The sequence below is a fragment of the Chiloscyllium plagiosum genome, chromosome 18 (assembly GCF_004010195.1).
Source record: "Chiloscyllium plagiosum isolate BGI_BamShark_2017 chromosome 18, ASM401019v2, whole genome shotgun sequence".
NCBI classification, from domain to species: domain Eukaryota; kingdom Metazoa; phylum Chordata; class Chondrichthyes; order Orectolobiformes; family Hemiscylliidae; genus Chiloscyllium; species Chiloscyllium plagiosum.
In genome coordinates, this window is record NC_057727.1 from 16,530,417 (window position 1) to 16,545,437 (window position 15,021).

Below are 15,021 nucleotides of genomic sequence, written 5' to 3' on the forward strand. Positions count from 1 at the left end.
AGAGAGAGAGAGAGAGAGAAAGAAAGAAAAAGAGATAAACAAAGAAACAGACAGAGTGATAGACACACAGAGCAGATAGCCAGACAGACAGACAGGGCTAGAAAGACAGAGTTTTACATTGGTGGATGCAGTAGACAGAGGGATAAAACACAATTTTAAAAATTGAGCACAACATTTACACTGACTTTTCAATATAGCATCAGAGTGCTGCATTGTCAAATTATCAACTGCCCTCTGAGCAGGCACTGAACAAGACAGGAAGAAAACGACTGGAATTGGGGCCAATCTTTAATCACCCGAGCGGATGATCTGGTGATTTAGTGGGAATTAATTACCCTTCCCTAAACCCCAGTATTAGTTCATTTTCTGGAGCTGTTCATGAAATGTAACCAGAGGAGTGCTGTCAGTGGATGAGTCTGCTCTAATTGACACCAATGCTAATACCGCACCATCCTATAAAAGGTAAGCCTGTTGGAATATCTGTGTAAGAACCAGTAACATTCACAATCCTTCATCTTCCCTCAAAGTACAGCTTGTATAAAAGTGTGTCTCTCACAGGCACCATCAATTAACCACTCTAATAACTAAATCTCAATATTGTGTGTGTGTGTGTGTGTGTGTGTGTGTGTTTCACAAATCTCAGTTGTAAAAGTCTGGACAAATGCCTCTTACAGTATTTCGCTCATTCAGATACCCATCAATCAATGCACCATTAATCACTCTAACTTGGACACTAATCACACGAAAGCTCAAGCAGAGAATCCCACTGCAATCTTACAACAGGTAATACCAAAGTCAAAGTACAATTATTGGTAATCAGATCCCTATCGTCTGAGACACACCTGTTCCTGGTTTTGTCGGTGGAAGTTGCTGGACGTTGGGGGTCCAACACACCACACCTCTCTCCGTAATGACTGCAGGGCTGGAGTAATCATCGAAGAGACAGGTGTAAGACTCACCCTCGGCAAGAACAGGCAAGTCAGCGACATTCACAAATACCTAGGGACAAGGCAGAAAAATTACTTGAATAAAGGAGAACATCCCTCGAGGTCATGATTTGGATGGCAATCACTGCTCAGCGACATGTTGATATTTGCTATCTTCGTAACATAGAGCACCCTGAGTGGAACGAGGTCAGCCAGTTGGACCTCACAGAATATGAGTTCCCTGATTGCGGCTGCTAAGACCAGAAGACATAGGGGAAGAAATTAGGCCATTCAGCCCATTAAGTCTGCTCTGCCATTCAATCATGGCTGATAGATTTCTCAATGCCATTCTCCCCGTAACCCTTCATACTCAAAAACCTATCTATCTCAGTCTTAAATATACTCAATGATCTGGCCTCTACAGCCTTCTGTGGCAACGAATTCCATAGATCCACCACTCTCTGGATCAAGACATTTCCCCTCATTTCCATTCTAAAAGGTCTTCCCTTTACTCTAAGGCTGTGCCCGTTGGTCCTCGTCTCTCCTACCAATGCAAACGTCTTCCCAACATCTACGCTGTCCAGGTTATTCATACAGAATTCATACAGTATTCTGTATGTTTCAATTAGATCCCCCCTCATCCTTCTAAACTCCATTGAGCATAATCTGGTCCAATCAGTAAGCCCTGGCTGATAGATGTAAACAGGAGCGTCAGAGGTTCTGTTCACTTTGAGAGATTGCTCTGAGGAAGCTGACTAAGGACTTTTGCCTGAAATGTCGATTTTCCTGCTCCTCGGATGCTGTCCAAGCTGCTGTGCTTTTCCAGCGCCACACTCTCGACTCTGAGGAAGCTGGAGCAGTGACAAGGTGTATGCATGTGTAAATAAAGGGTGACTTGGTGACAGGATACCATCCCCTGTTGAGTTATTTCAATGAGTTCAAAACATATCACAGAGTGCAGGAGTTTTACTGATTAGCAATGTGGAAGAATACAGAAGCTGATCAGTAGTTTACTGTCAGGTTTGTTTCCAAACAGAAACAATTGGAGAATGGGAGGGAAATGGGGAAACCACATTTTTAGAATTAATATTTGAGTAACGTAATATGGTGGACACGCAAAACCAAGATATGACAACAAAGATGAAGACGACCATACCCTAAAGGGTAAGCTTGCCTGAAGCTTCATTAGTGATGGAGAAATGCTTACTACATGACCTGACACAGACAAGGCCGACTTGGCTGAAGTAGTTAACTGGGAAGTGAAATAACTCCTTATTCAAGGAGTGTGGTATGGGCTTTGGAAAGCGGCCTTAACATATCCAAAAATCAAGGTACTCGAGCAGGATGATGATGGATGATGTCAATATTCTCAATTTCTTCTGCCCAATGCCCATTAAGTCTAAATTAGAGATGGTTGGGCCCTTACAAAATTATATTTATAGCGTTGAGTGATGGGCCCGATGTACAATAACCTGGAATTAACTGAAGATAGTCCATAACTTTGTTAAGGTCCCTATTAAAGATCCTATGCTCCATGTATTTCGCGACCCCATTTTGCTGTTTAACAGTGAAATGTGGTTAAGCAGACTGTCCACGTGGGGAATTAGGGCCTTGGGTCAATGGACGATTGACAAACAAGTGACAGACCTACACCTTTTTCCTCACAAGTTATGATGTCTAAATTTTTTCAGGACCGTGTGCTGAGGAGACTTCGAACAGACTCAGTAAGCATTATGCCTAATCCTACTCTTGTTCTCATTCCCCCATCACCAAGGAACTTGACCAGGTGGATGCTCAACAAGATCTGCTATTGACTGCATCCTGACATTCCCATCCACTCTCTCACTCACCTGTTTTTGCTCCTGTCTGCTGATATTAGCTGGGATCAGAGTCTGCACACTCAGACACTGTCGGCCTTCCTCATAGCTCCAGAGCCATTGAACACCTTCCTCCGCCCTTTCGCACTCTGACCTCCGACAGCACCTATTGGCAGGAAGGAAGGCTGTATCAACACCAGGCAGTACATTCAACTTGAGCCAATAAGTTGCTCAAGCATCAACAGTGAGGAGTGTAAAGTTCTCTTCGAACGAATGAATTTATTCAAGTTTGTGAAGTAATTGATAAGCTCCAACACAGCTCAGTGAATTATTGCAGAATCTTTCAGCTTCTAACCCAGTACTCAAAACAGCACATCACCAACATATTCAAGAGCTCCAAAGGTAAATTCTATACTGCTGCAGCTTACTAGCCATCCCATTTCTAGAGACAATCTCGCAGAATTCCGACCTTGCCATTCAAGGCAGTGATCGAAGTGACCATGAGAGGAATTCACTTGGTGGATAACAGAGCAGAGAGTTCTGCACAAGAAGCTAGAAGTCATGTATTTGACCCACTGGCCTCATTCCAGACTTAACTATTTCATCAACTTAACTGAACTCATCCAGAACACGTTTAAAAAAATGTCTGTCCTTTCTCCCAGGTAAATTAAAGAATTTACGTACTATTGGGTTAATTTTATAAATCTGTCCTTTTCCTACTGGGAGCACTTATTGGAGGGAAGGATTCCAAATAATGGGGGTATAATCCTGAATTTCTGACATATATCCCTGGCGTCTGAAGCTTCACTGTTGGAATTCATAAAATGCCCTCTTGCCTATCGCAATTTGCATCATCCTTCAACCAGTGACATTTGTTCAATTGCAAGAGCCATTATAGATCATCGATACTTTGTGAAACATGCATCATTCCAAAGGTCTTTCTATAGTTATCAACTTCTTAACGATAAAAGCTAACCGAGCTTCGTTTTGCTAAAATTTAATCCCACCTTTTATTTCACATGGGATTAGAAATCATTCTGATCTCCAAATCTCACAGAAGTTTCATTCATTTTTTTTTTTGGTTCCTGTCCTCTGCCTCTATGTTCATAGTCCAATTTGAATAAACTGTTCACGTCTTTGCTTGTTCTCCTCAATATTTTAAAATATTGGGTCTCATTCCTTCTGATTTGCCATTGAAAATAAAAAGATTGACCTTATAGAAGTTTATAAAATCATGAGGGGCATGGATAAATAAACAAGGTGAACATGGTAAATAGACAAGGTATTTTCCCTGGGGTGGGGGAGTCCAAAAGTAGAGGGCATAGGTTTAAGTGAGAGGGGAAAGATTGAAAAGGGACCTAAGGGGCAACCTTTTCACTCAGAGGGTGGTGCGTGCATGGAGTGAGCTGCCAGAGGAAGTGTAGAAGCTGGTACAATGGCAGCATTTAAAAGGCACCTGGATGACAAATGAATAGGAAAGATTTAGAGGGATATGGGCCAGGTGTTGGCAAATGGGACTACAATAATTTTAGGATATCTGGTCAGCATGGACAAGTTGGAGTCTGTTTCTGTGCTGTCCATCTCTATGACTCTAAGACAACATCTGCAATTTGGACTCTTAAGTCTGATGACTTAGTGATTTACCAGACCCCTTTGAATCATAAAGCATCATAAACTGCACACAATTCCAAACATGGTCCCATTACTATATAAAAAATGACTTTAAAAAAAGCTTTAATTTATCGTCACACAATCTCGACTTATATCCCAATGCTTGAAGATCTGTATTAATTGGATATTTTCAGTGAATGATGAATTATAATATTAAAATGCATTCCCAGTTTTGCTAATGCTCCTAACGTGCACCTGTGCATCAGGTTTTGCATTTGCCATGACATTTATTTTAATTAAAATCCATCTTCCATTCCCTGACCAATGCACTTAGCTCATGAAATCACAGTGCTAATGGGGTCTCTCATATTCCTCACATGGCCACCTGTTTGGCAACATGAGCAACTTGTGGAATTTTACAAGAAACATTCCTCTCCATATCATTTTTATGACAAGTGGGAACAGCAGAAGCAAGTGCTCCAAGACAAAGTGAAAGTTAGATCCAAAACTGCAATGTTTCACCAAGGGCAAGGCTAGGGTGTGCCACTGCAACTCTCAGTTAGAGAAGCAGTGATTACTTGAGTTGATTTATTACTTCAGTACACATGACAAAATGTTGCCTTATGTGCTTTACAGGCAAATCATGGTACGCAAGTGGATCGGGGTAACAGACTAGAATGCAGGATACAGTGTTACAGCTGACAAGATGATGCAGAGAGGGACCAACATTAACATTAAACAGGTCCATTCAAAAGTGCGATAACAGTAAGGAAGAAGCTGTTCTTGAATCTGTTGGACATGTATACAAACTTTTATATCTTCTGCCTGATGGAAGAGGGTGGAAGAAAGTATAGGAGAATCAACGTTTCGGGCATAAGCCCTTCTTCAGGAATGTGCCACTCTCTTCCTCCCGCTTTTCCAGCAACACATTTTCAGCTCTGATCTCCAGCATCTGCAGTCCTCACTTTCTCCTCAAAGACTTCAACCTACTGCGAATCCTCTTACAAAGATGCCTTCCTTGAAGAAGCTCTCTTCCTCCATTCCTGAAGAAGGGCTTATGCCCGAAACGTTGATTCTCCTGTTCCTTGGATGCTGCCTGACCTGCTGCGCTTTTCCAGCAACACATTTTCAGCTCTGATCTCCAGCATCTGCAGTCCTCACTTTCTCCTGGAAGAAAGTATAACCAGGGTGGGAGGGGTCTTTGATTATTTTGTTTGCTTCCCCGAGGCAGTGGGAAGTATAGATGGGCTTCAATGGATGGGAATGGGACAAAGGGGAAGTTTCATTGCCAGCCAATGTCAGCATCCTTGCAAAGTAAAGTCTTGTGCTAAACATTTATGATTATATATTGTTACAATTAGTGGCAGGGAGCCTTACCATTTCCAGGATGGTGCCCTCATTTTGTTGGTCTGTGTCTATTAGCCAGTGTCAGGCTTGAAATGAGCAACTCTGCAAATTCAGGGCTACCAGCTAAACCCTCAAACCCCACAGCTGCGTAGTGAAGGTGACAGAGTCTGAGAGACGGGATGATCGGGCCACGTTTTTTGTGACTTACCTGCCCTGAAGTATGCACCAGCCACAGTATGGATCCCTCGCTACTAGACAGGACTGACAGTCAGCGTAGGCAGAACACTCACTCACTGGAAGTTTCACCACCTTAAATGAGAATCGATAAACAGTGACTCCAAACTGTTTTCCATATGTTATCACAGAGAATTTCCCTCTAATTAACTTCGGTCTTTGAGGGGGAAAAGGACGAACAGTAGCTCACATAGACAGGCATGATCTTCTCGGATAGGTCATTGGCTGCCCCTCCCTACCCCACAACTGACCAATAGTAACTAAAGAATCCAGTGTTTGCGTAGGTTTCCTCCGGGTGCTCCAGTTTCCTCCCGCAGTCCAAAGATTTGCAGGTTAGGTGAATTGGCCATGCTAACTTGCCCGTAGTGTCAGGTGAAGGGGTAAATGTAGGGGAATGGGTCTGCGTGGATTGCTCTTCGGAGGGTTGGTGTGGACTTGTTGGGCCGAAGGGCCTGTTTGCACATTGTATCTAATCTAAACTAAAAAATCTATGGTCACTAGAATCTAGAAGGACAAGGGCAGCAGATACATCGAAACATCACCACCCTGCAAGATCCCCTCCAAGCCACTAACCAATATGACGTACATTGACTCTGAAATATGTCTTCGTTCCTTTAGCATCGCTGAATCAAAATCTTGGAACTTCCTCCACAACAACATTGCAGGTCGACCACAGAAAACTGACTGCAGCAGTTCAAAAAGACAACTCACCATCGCCTCCTCAGGAATGGGCAGCAAATTTTGGTCAGCCAGCGATGCCCATGAATTTAAAAAACCCTCAAACAACTTGACTTTCTGGGATTCATATCCATATTTTCTGCCCCAACATTGCTGAATAACACCATCTTTTACAGCCGATGAATCTCTCTCAGTCCTGACATTGACAGTGTTGACACTGCAACAAAGAGGTGGTTCCCCTCTCTACTTGCAGCTGTACAAACTAAGCCTTGTTGAGGACATCACCTAAAATCTGAAATGAAATTCAAGCTCATCAAAAGGACACCAAAGGAAAGTATTAATTTGTTTGACGGAAAGCCTTAACCCATGTTGAGCTACCAGTGCTGTTACCACACCAGAGTAGAACACTAAAAGTTCACAAACCTCAGCACAATGGACTCAAACAGAAGCTTGCCTGCTACAATGCATTATTTCTCAGAAGCCTATGGTTCTGCATTTCTGTACAGGATTATCACAGTGTGGAAGTAGGCCATTTGGCCCATCGAGTCCACACTGAAGAGCATTTCGCCCAGACCCACCCCCTACTCTATCCTGTAACTCTGCATTTCCCATAGCTAATCCACCCAGCCTGCACATCCCTGAACACTATGGACAATTTAGCATGGCCAATCCACCTAACCTGCATACCTTTGGACTGTGGCAGGAAACCGGAGCACAAGCAATGTATACATAGGGAGACTGTGCAAACTCCACACAGATAATTGCCCAAAGGTGGAATCGAACCCGGGTCTCTGGCGCTAAGAGGCAGCAGTGCTAACCACTGAGCGACCGTGCCACCCCTTACATTAGATATCATGTGTAAACTTGCGAATGTTTTAAGTACAGGCACTGTTCCACATTTATTCCGCTTCATCTGAGTGGGAGTAACGTTAATGCAATTCACTGTTCATCTCCTATCCTTTTATCAATTCAATTCCTGTATGTTTGATCTATGTGATATTACCTAAGCCTGAAATGCTCCTCAATCATTGTCTCCCTCCTCATTTTCATCATCAGGTAGATCGTTGAAACATTTTAGCTCATCTTCCGTGATTCAGAGTAAAATACCATGTTTTAAACATCTCTTCCCATTCTGCTGACACAGCCAGCACCAACGGCTCTATAGTCATTGGATGGAGGATTAGGAACCCGTGCCCTTGGTATCAAACTGCTTGAAACATGCACTTGGCTTCATTTCCAGAGACGTACCTTTAGCTGAGTTGTGACGTAAAGATGCTTCTGCTCACGGTCAAATACTAGGTCGCTATTGACTGCTGCGTTGGGCTGGATTGTGACTGTCGCATATTGCTCTGCCTCTCCAGATGGCTTCACAAAAACCTAAGAAAACAAGTTGTTTCACTCAATGAAGTGAATCTCAACACACACAAAAGACAAGAAACAACCTTCCATTTTCATGCACAACAAGCTTCAGCAGTTAGACATTATCCACGAGTTAACTGCCATACTGGACTCTGTTTAATTCGGCCTTTGGTGAGGGAGAATGGAGGTGGTTTTTGCAGTTTAGGAAAGCTGAAAGAATGAATGGGAATTGGACCCTCTTCTATCAAAGGGTAAACTAACTGCAGCTGCGTGATGCCTATGTTGTTTCCATTTTTAAGTTTATTTTTACCACTCCCTCTAGAATTCCGGCCTAGCAGCCGAGGACTGAAGTTGGTCAAACTGTTACAGTGTATGGGTGCAAAAGGGGCTTCAGACTACCTCAAACCAGTCATGACCAGACACGCAGTCTCTCCGGCAATTGTTAACAGCTACTCAGAGTCATAGAGTCCCATAGCACAGAGACAGGCCCTTTGGCCCAAATTGGCCCATACTGATCAAAATATGAGGGGCAAAGATCTGGATTGATTTTACCCTTTTTTAAAAGTATTTATTCATGGAATGTGAGCATTGCTGATGAGGTCATCATTTGTGGCCCATCTCTAATTGCCCACTGAGAATGTGTATAGGGTATAAGCAGGTAGGGAAAGACTTAAGTTCTGAGTTTTGTGAAACAAGAGGTTCTACTGAGCATGACTCAGATCAGATAAGAACTTACAGTTAACAATGGGGTGCTGGAGGCAAGGGTAATGGGTTAACAAGGTGGAAAAGCAATCATTATGTAGAGCTATTCAACAAGATGAGCTGGCATCCAGTATGTAACATCAATTAACAAGGTGAAAGTATTTATTATGTGAAGTCAGTTATTCATTGTGTAACAGCAGATGGCTTAATATTTACTATTGATGCTCGCTGATTGTAACGGTTACAATATTAATTTGTACGTTGCCTTATCTGGATGCTGCTCCCTGTAAAATGACTATAGAGTTCATTAAGAAACTGCTGTTCCAGAGAAGACTGTGAACTCATGTCTCTGTGCACATGGGTTATTGTTCCCTCTCCCTCCTGGGCCCGGAATAAAGATGAAGGAGGTAAAACTATACTGTGTCTAAGTGTTTTGCTTTGTCTGAGGGGGAATGGGACGACACCATGAGAAGGTGGTGATGAGCTGTGGTGTGTATGGAGGTTGGCACAGTGACGTTCGATGGGGAAGCCAGGAATTTTCATCCAGTGCTGGTAATGCAATGGCCATACACTACCACTTCAAAATAGTGAAAGATCTGGAGGGAATCTGGCAGCTGGTAGAATCCTGAGCTACAGTGCAGGATGTGCTAAAAACCACACATAGTGATCCTGACACCATCAAGGCAGAGATTAGTTGAACTCAGCACAAAGAGGCATTGAACGGAAACTTTCTGGTTTGCGTGATTTAATTATAACCCGCCTTCAGCACCCAAGCTATCAGAGAGACTATTCATTGAACATTTTCTTAGAGTGTGTTATCGAATAATTGGAAACATTAAGATGGACTGTAAGCCATTTAATTCCACACCATCTTCCCCATCAATCCTCCTTCTAAAACATGCCCTCTAGTTTGAGATTGATGGACACGTTTTCAGCAGATATAGCTGAGAAAGAGTGACCGAATCCATCTCAACAAACAGCTCGTTTGAGCTATGGGGAAGGACCACAAATTTCAAATCACCCTGAACAGTGTAGGCCCTACAACAGGGCAGTCAAAGCTGAAGGTTGCTTCAGGCTAGTTATCTTTGACAGTGAATCTAAGACACTGTCCAAGACAATTGGTCATCTGCAATCTCCTATAAGTACATAGAATCACAGAATTCCTGCAGTATGGAAGCAGGCCATTTGACCTATCTAATGATACCGTCCCTCTGAACAGCAGCCCACCCAGAAACACCTTGCTATCCTATCCCTACATTTCCCATGACTAATCCACCTAGTCTGCACATCCCTGGACACTATGGACAATTCAACATGGTCAATCCACCTAACGTGCATATCTTTGGACTGTGAGAGGTAACCAAAGCACCCAGAGGAAACCAGAGAATCCGGTGGACACCCACACAAGCACAAGGAGAATCTGCAAACTCCCGAGGCTAGAATCGAACCAGGGTCCCTGGTGCTGTGAGGCAGCAACGCTAACCACTGAGCCACTGTGCCACCCTCCCTGTGGAGCAGCAGCAAGATCACAAAGCAAGCTGTATGGAGTTATTCTGTTACTTTTCCAGATGCAATGTGCCAAATAATTCTGCTAACCCAACCATGGTAAGGAGGAGTATCACAGACTCCCCAAAAAATCTACAAACAATCCAGGAACATGTGACACTCCTGCTCACACCTTCCCTACAATCCTTACCGAAATCAGGTTTTCACGCAGAGGGTGGTACATGTATGGAATGAGCTGCCAGAGGAAGTGGTGGAGGCTGGTACAATTGTAACATTTAAAAGGCATCTAAATGGGTATATGAATAGGAGGGGCTTGGAGGGATATGGACCAGATACTGGCAGGTGGGACTAGCTTGGAATAGGATATCTGGTCGGTACCGAAGGGTCTGTTTCCATGCTGTTCATCTCTATGACCCTATGATGTCTTGAACAAAAAACTGAAAGAACTGTGGATGCTGAAAATAAGGAACAGAAATTGCTGGAAAAGCTCAACAAGTCTGTGGAGAGAAATATTTCAGGTCCAGTTCTGAAGGGTCACTAGACCCAAAACGTTAACACTCATCTCTCTCCACAGATGCTGCCAGACCTGCTGAGTTTTCCAGCAATTTCTATTTTTGTTTCATGATGTCTACACTGTTCTAAGCATTTTCTCCAATTGTGACTCATGTAAAATATACCACAGAAAATCCATCAGCTTTGGCTCAGATTACATAATCACAGAGCTGATCTAGCTTTGCTAATACTGTCATTAACTGTGACCCATTCAGAGTTATCTAAAATGCATCCATGTGAATTTTACAAAACAGCACCTTGCATTTACAAGGCATTGTGATAGAGGATCAGCCACGATCATATAGAATGGTACAGTAGAATCAAAGAGCCAAATGGCCTACTAGTTTCTATGATTATACGACAATGTCAATGCAATCGCAAGGCACTTCAAATCAACATGACTGGACAAACTTTGATTGCAAACCACCCCTAGCACATTGCATTTCTCCTTCTCTTGCTTTTCATTCCTTTGCCTTTCACCTTAAGGTTCTCTGGTTTCTGACCCTTTTGCCACTAAGAACAGTTTCACCCCACCTATCTCCAGGTTCCTCATGATTTTGGAATTCTTCATCAGATCTCCCCGTAACCTCCCCATTCCTGAAGTAGGAGATCTCCAGTTCTCAAACTCATCAATTCAATTGAACGTCCCTCATCCAGCACACCATTCTTCTGAAACTGTTCCTCACCCCCTCCTATACTTTCACTTCCTTCCTTATGTGTGGTGTCCAGAATAGAGGACAATAATCCGGTTGAAGCCAAACCAATATTTATTATGGGTTCACCAGGACACACTTTCATTTGTATTCCATGCCTTGATTTTAAGTCTCAGAATCTGGTGTGCAATATTAACCACTTTCTCAAACTGCTCTGCCATCTTTAATCATTGTGCACATACATTTCCTGGTGCCTCTGCTCATGCACCACTCACACAATCATGACTTTTACCTTACATTGCCCCTCCTGCATCTCCCTACCAGGAGGAGTCACTTTCACACCTATTGGCATTCATTTTCTACCTGTCTGTGTTCTCTTGAAACTTATTTCCAATGAAACTGAATGGGCACTTGAAGAATAAACTGCCAGCACTGTCCTCTCCACATAACCCTGAATGCCTCTACTGATCAAGATTCTATCCAATTCAGCCTGAAGTACGCACAGCACTCTGCCTTCCCACACAGCTCTCTGTGTAAAGGAGTCCCTGACTTTCATGTACAAATATCTGAAGGTCCCTTTGCACTGCAGCTTTCAGCAATTTGTTCTCCATTTAAATAATACTCTTGTTTTGTTCTACCTTCTAAATTGAAGAACTTCCCATTTTCCCACATTACACTTCATTTACTAAGATTTTGTCCACTTATTTAATCTATCTAGGCCTCTCGGTACCCTGTCAGTGTCCCTCGCACAACCCGCCTTTCCACCTACATTTGTGGTGTCTGCAAATCTGGTTACAGTACATTTGCTTCCTTCCTCGAAGTCACTGATACATATTATAAATGGTTAGTGTTCCAGAACTGATCTCTGTAGAATTCTGCTAGTCCCAGGTTACCAGCCTGAAAAAGAATCCCTTATTCCCACTCTGTTTCCTGCCCATTAATTACTGGGTAATTAGTCATTGGCAGTCTATTAGTCTGCTAATAGTCTACCTCCAACACTGTAGGTTCTTATCTTATGACTTAATCTTTTGTGAGATACCTTGTCAGATGCCTTCTGGAAGGCCAAATACAAGACATTTACTTGCTCCCTTTTATCCATTCTGAGTGAAACCTCTTCAAAAACTCGACTAAATTAAGCAGACAAAATTTCACTTTCATGAAGCCATGCTGACTCTGTTTTATTAGATTATGATGTTTCAATGATTATGCTTCTACTTCCTTAATAGTTGATTCTAGTACTTTTCCAATAATAGATGTTAGACTAACCAGCCTATAGTTACCCTCTTTTTGCCTTCCTCCCTTCTTGTATAGGAGTGTCACATTAGCAGTTTTCCAAATCTTTGATACTTAACCAGAATCCAATGACATTTGGGAAATTCCAACCAATTGCATCCACCATTTCGATAGCTACCCCTTTTAGGATCCTAGGATGTAAGCCATTAGTACCAGGGGACTTGACTGTTTTTAGCCTCATTAGTTTGGCTAATATCAATTCTTTAATGCTGGTGATGGTACTTAATTCCTCCACCGTATTCTTTAATTTGAATGGGATGTTTGAAGTATCTTCCACCATAACGACTGATGCAAAATATTTGTTTAATTCCTCTGCCATTTCTTTGCTCCCCCTTGTTCTCTCCAGATTCATTTCCTAAGGAGCCCAGGTTCACTTTGACCTCTCTCTTCCTTTTTATATATTTAAAGAAGCTCTTACTGTCAGTTTTTCTATCCCTCGCTGGTCTGCCCTGGTAGTTTATTTCCTATTATCTTTTTAGTCCTTCTTTGCGGAGTTCTGAATATATCCCAGTCTTCAGGGCTATCACTAACTCTAGCCTCCTTCCATGCTTTTCTTTCAATTTAACACTCGCCTTAACTTCCTCACTTAGCCATGTTTAGTTTATCCCTCTCTTAGAATCTTTCCTCCTTATTAAGAGTCATAAGTTAATAAACAATCCAGGTCTTTTTCAATATATAATTTCAGTTACATCACACTGTAAACTTTTGCTATAGATTCTGTGTCTTATGATCCTACACTCCACAACCAGCTGAAGAGGGAGCAGCGCTCTGAATGCTAGTGCTTCCAAATAAACCTGTTGGACTATAACCTGGTGTTGTGTGATTTTTTAAACTTTGTACATCCCAGTCCAACATTGGCATCTCCAAGTCATGATTCCTTCATTGCTACTGCTTGCTTTCTGACATCTTGCTAATCTATCCACTTGAGCTGGGGCAGCACGGTGGCTAGCACTGCTGCCTCACAGCGCCAGAGACCCGGGTTCAATTCCCGCCTCAGGCGACCGACTGTGTGGAGTTTGTACATTCTCCCAGTGTCTGCGTGGGTTTCCTCTGGGTGCTCCGGTTTCCTCTCACAGTCTAAAAATGTGCAGGTTAGGTAAATTGGCCACGCTAAATTGCCCGTAGTGTTAGATGAAGGGGTAAATGTAGGGGAATGGGTCTGGGTGGGTTGCGCTTCAGCGGGTCGGTGTGGACTTGTTGGGCCAAAGGGCCTGTTTCCACACTTTAGGTAATTTAATCTCATTTCATTATCATTCCTTTGACTTAAGTTAAACACAGTTGTTTCTGTCCTAAATTTCTCACTCCCGAACTGAATGTTAAGTTCGATCACGTTATGACCACGACTTCTTTGGGGGGGGGGGGGGGGGGAATCTTTTACTCAGAGGTCAAGTGTTAAACCTGCCTCATTACCAGAACCAAAATATGATGCTTCCTGTTTGGCTCCATGATATATTGAGCAGGAAAATCGACGTTTCGGGCATGAGCCCTTCTTCAGGAATGAGGAAAGTGTGCCAAGCAGGCTAAGATAAAAGGGAGGAGGGACTTGGGGGAGGGGTGTTGGAAACGTGATAGGTGGAAGGAGGTAAAGGTGAAGGTGATAGGCCGGAGTGGGGGTGGGGGTGGAGAGGTCAGGAAGAAGATTGCAGATTAGGAAGGTGGTGCTGAGTTCGAGGGTTGGGACTGAGACAAGGTGGGGGGGAAGGGAAATGAGGAAACTGAAGAAATCTGAGTTCATCCCTTGTGGTTGGAGGGTTCCTAAGCGGAAGATGAAGCGCTCTTCCTCCAGCCATTGTGTCGCTATGGTCTGGCGATGGAGGAGTCCAAGGACCTGCATGTCCTTGGTGGAGTGGGAGGGGGAGTTGAAGTGTTGAGCCACGGGATGGTCCCCTTCCTAGACCTCTCCATTAAAGCCCTCCGCTTCTTCCTTTCCTGCCGTACCAACCAGTACCCTTCCACTGACACCCTCCTTCGACTGACTGAACTGGTCCTCACTCTGAACAACTTCTCTTTCCAATCCGCCCACTTCCTACAAACCAAAGGAGTAGCCATGGGCACCCGCATGGGCCCCAGCTATGCCTGCCTCTTTGTACGATATGTGGAACAGTCTATCTTCCGCAGCTACACTGGCACCACCCCCCACCTTTTCTTCCGCTACATCGATGACTATATCGGCGCTGCCTCATGCTCTCACGAGGAGGTTGAACAGTTCATCCACTTTACCAACACCTTCCACCCCGACCTCAAATTTACCTGGACCGTCTCAGACTCATTCCTCCCCTTCCTAGACCTCTCCATTTCTATCTCAGGCGACCGAATCAACACGGACATTTACTATAAACCGAC

At 43.4% G+C, this 15,021-nt stretch overlaps 1 protein-coding gene across 1 annotated transcript in view; it reads right to left on the reverse strand.

Annotated features, from left to right (window-relative positions):
• Positions 1-15,021, reverse strand: part of plxnb1b (plexin b1b) — a 261,149-nt gene that overhangs the window by 87,592 nt on the left and 158,536 nt on the right. Inside the window, exons 5-8 of the mRNA XM_043707786.1 lie at positions 7,862-7,990; positions 5,910-6,010; positions 2,777-2,909; positions 843-999 (exon numbers count right to left, since the gene is read on the reverse strand). Of these exons, the coding sequence (XP_043563721.1) occupies positions 843-999; positions 2,777-2,909; positions 5,910-6,010; positions 7,862-7,990 (520 nt within the window). The remainder of the gene's footprint in view (positions 1-842; positions 1,000-2,776; positions 2,910-5,909; positions 6,011-7,861; positions 7,991-15,021) is intronic.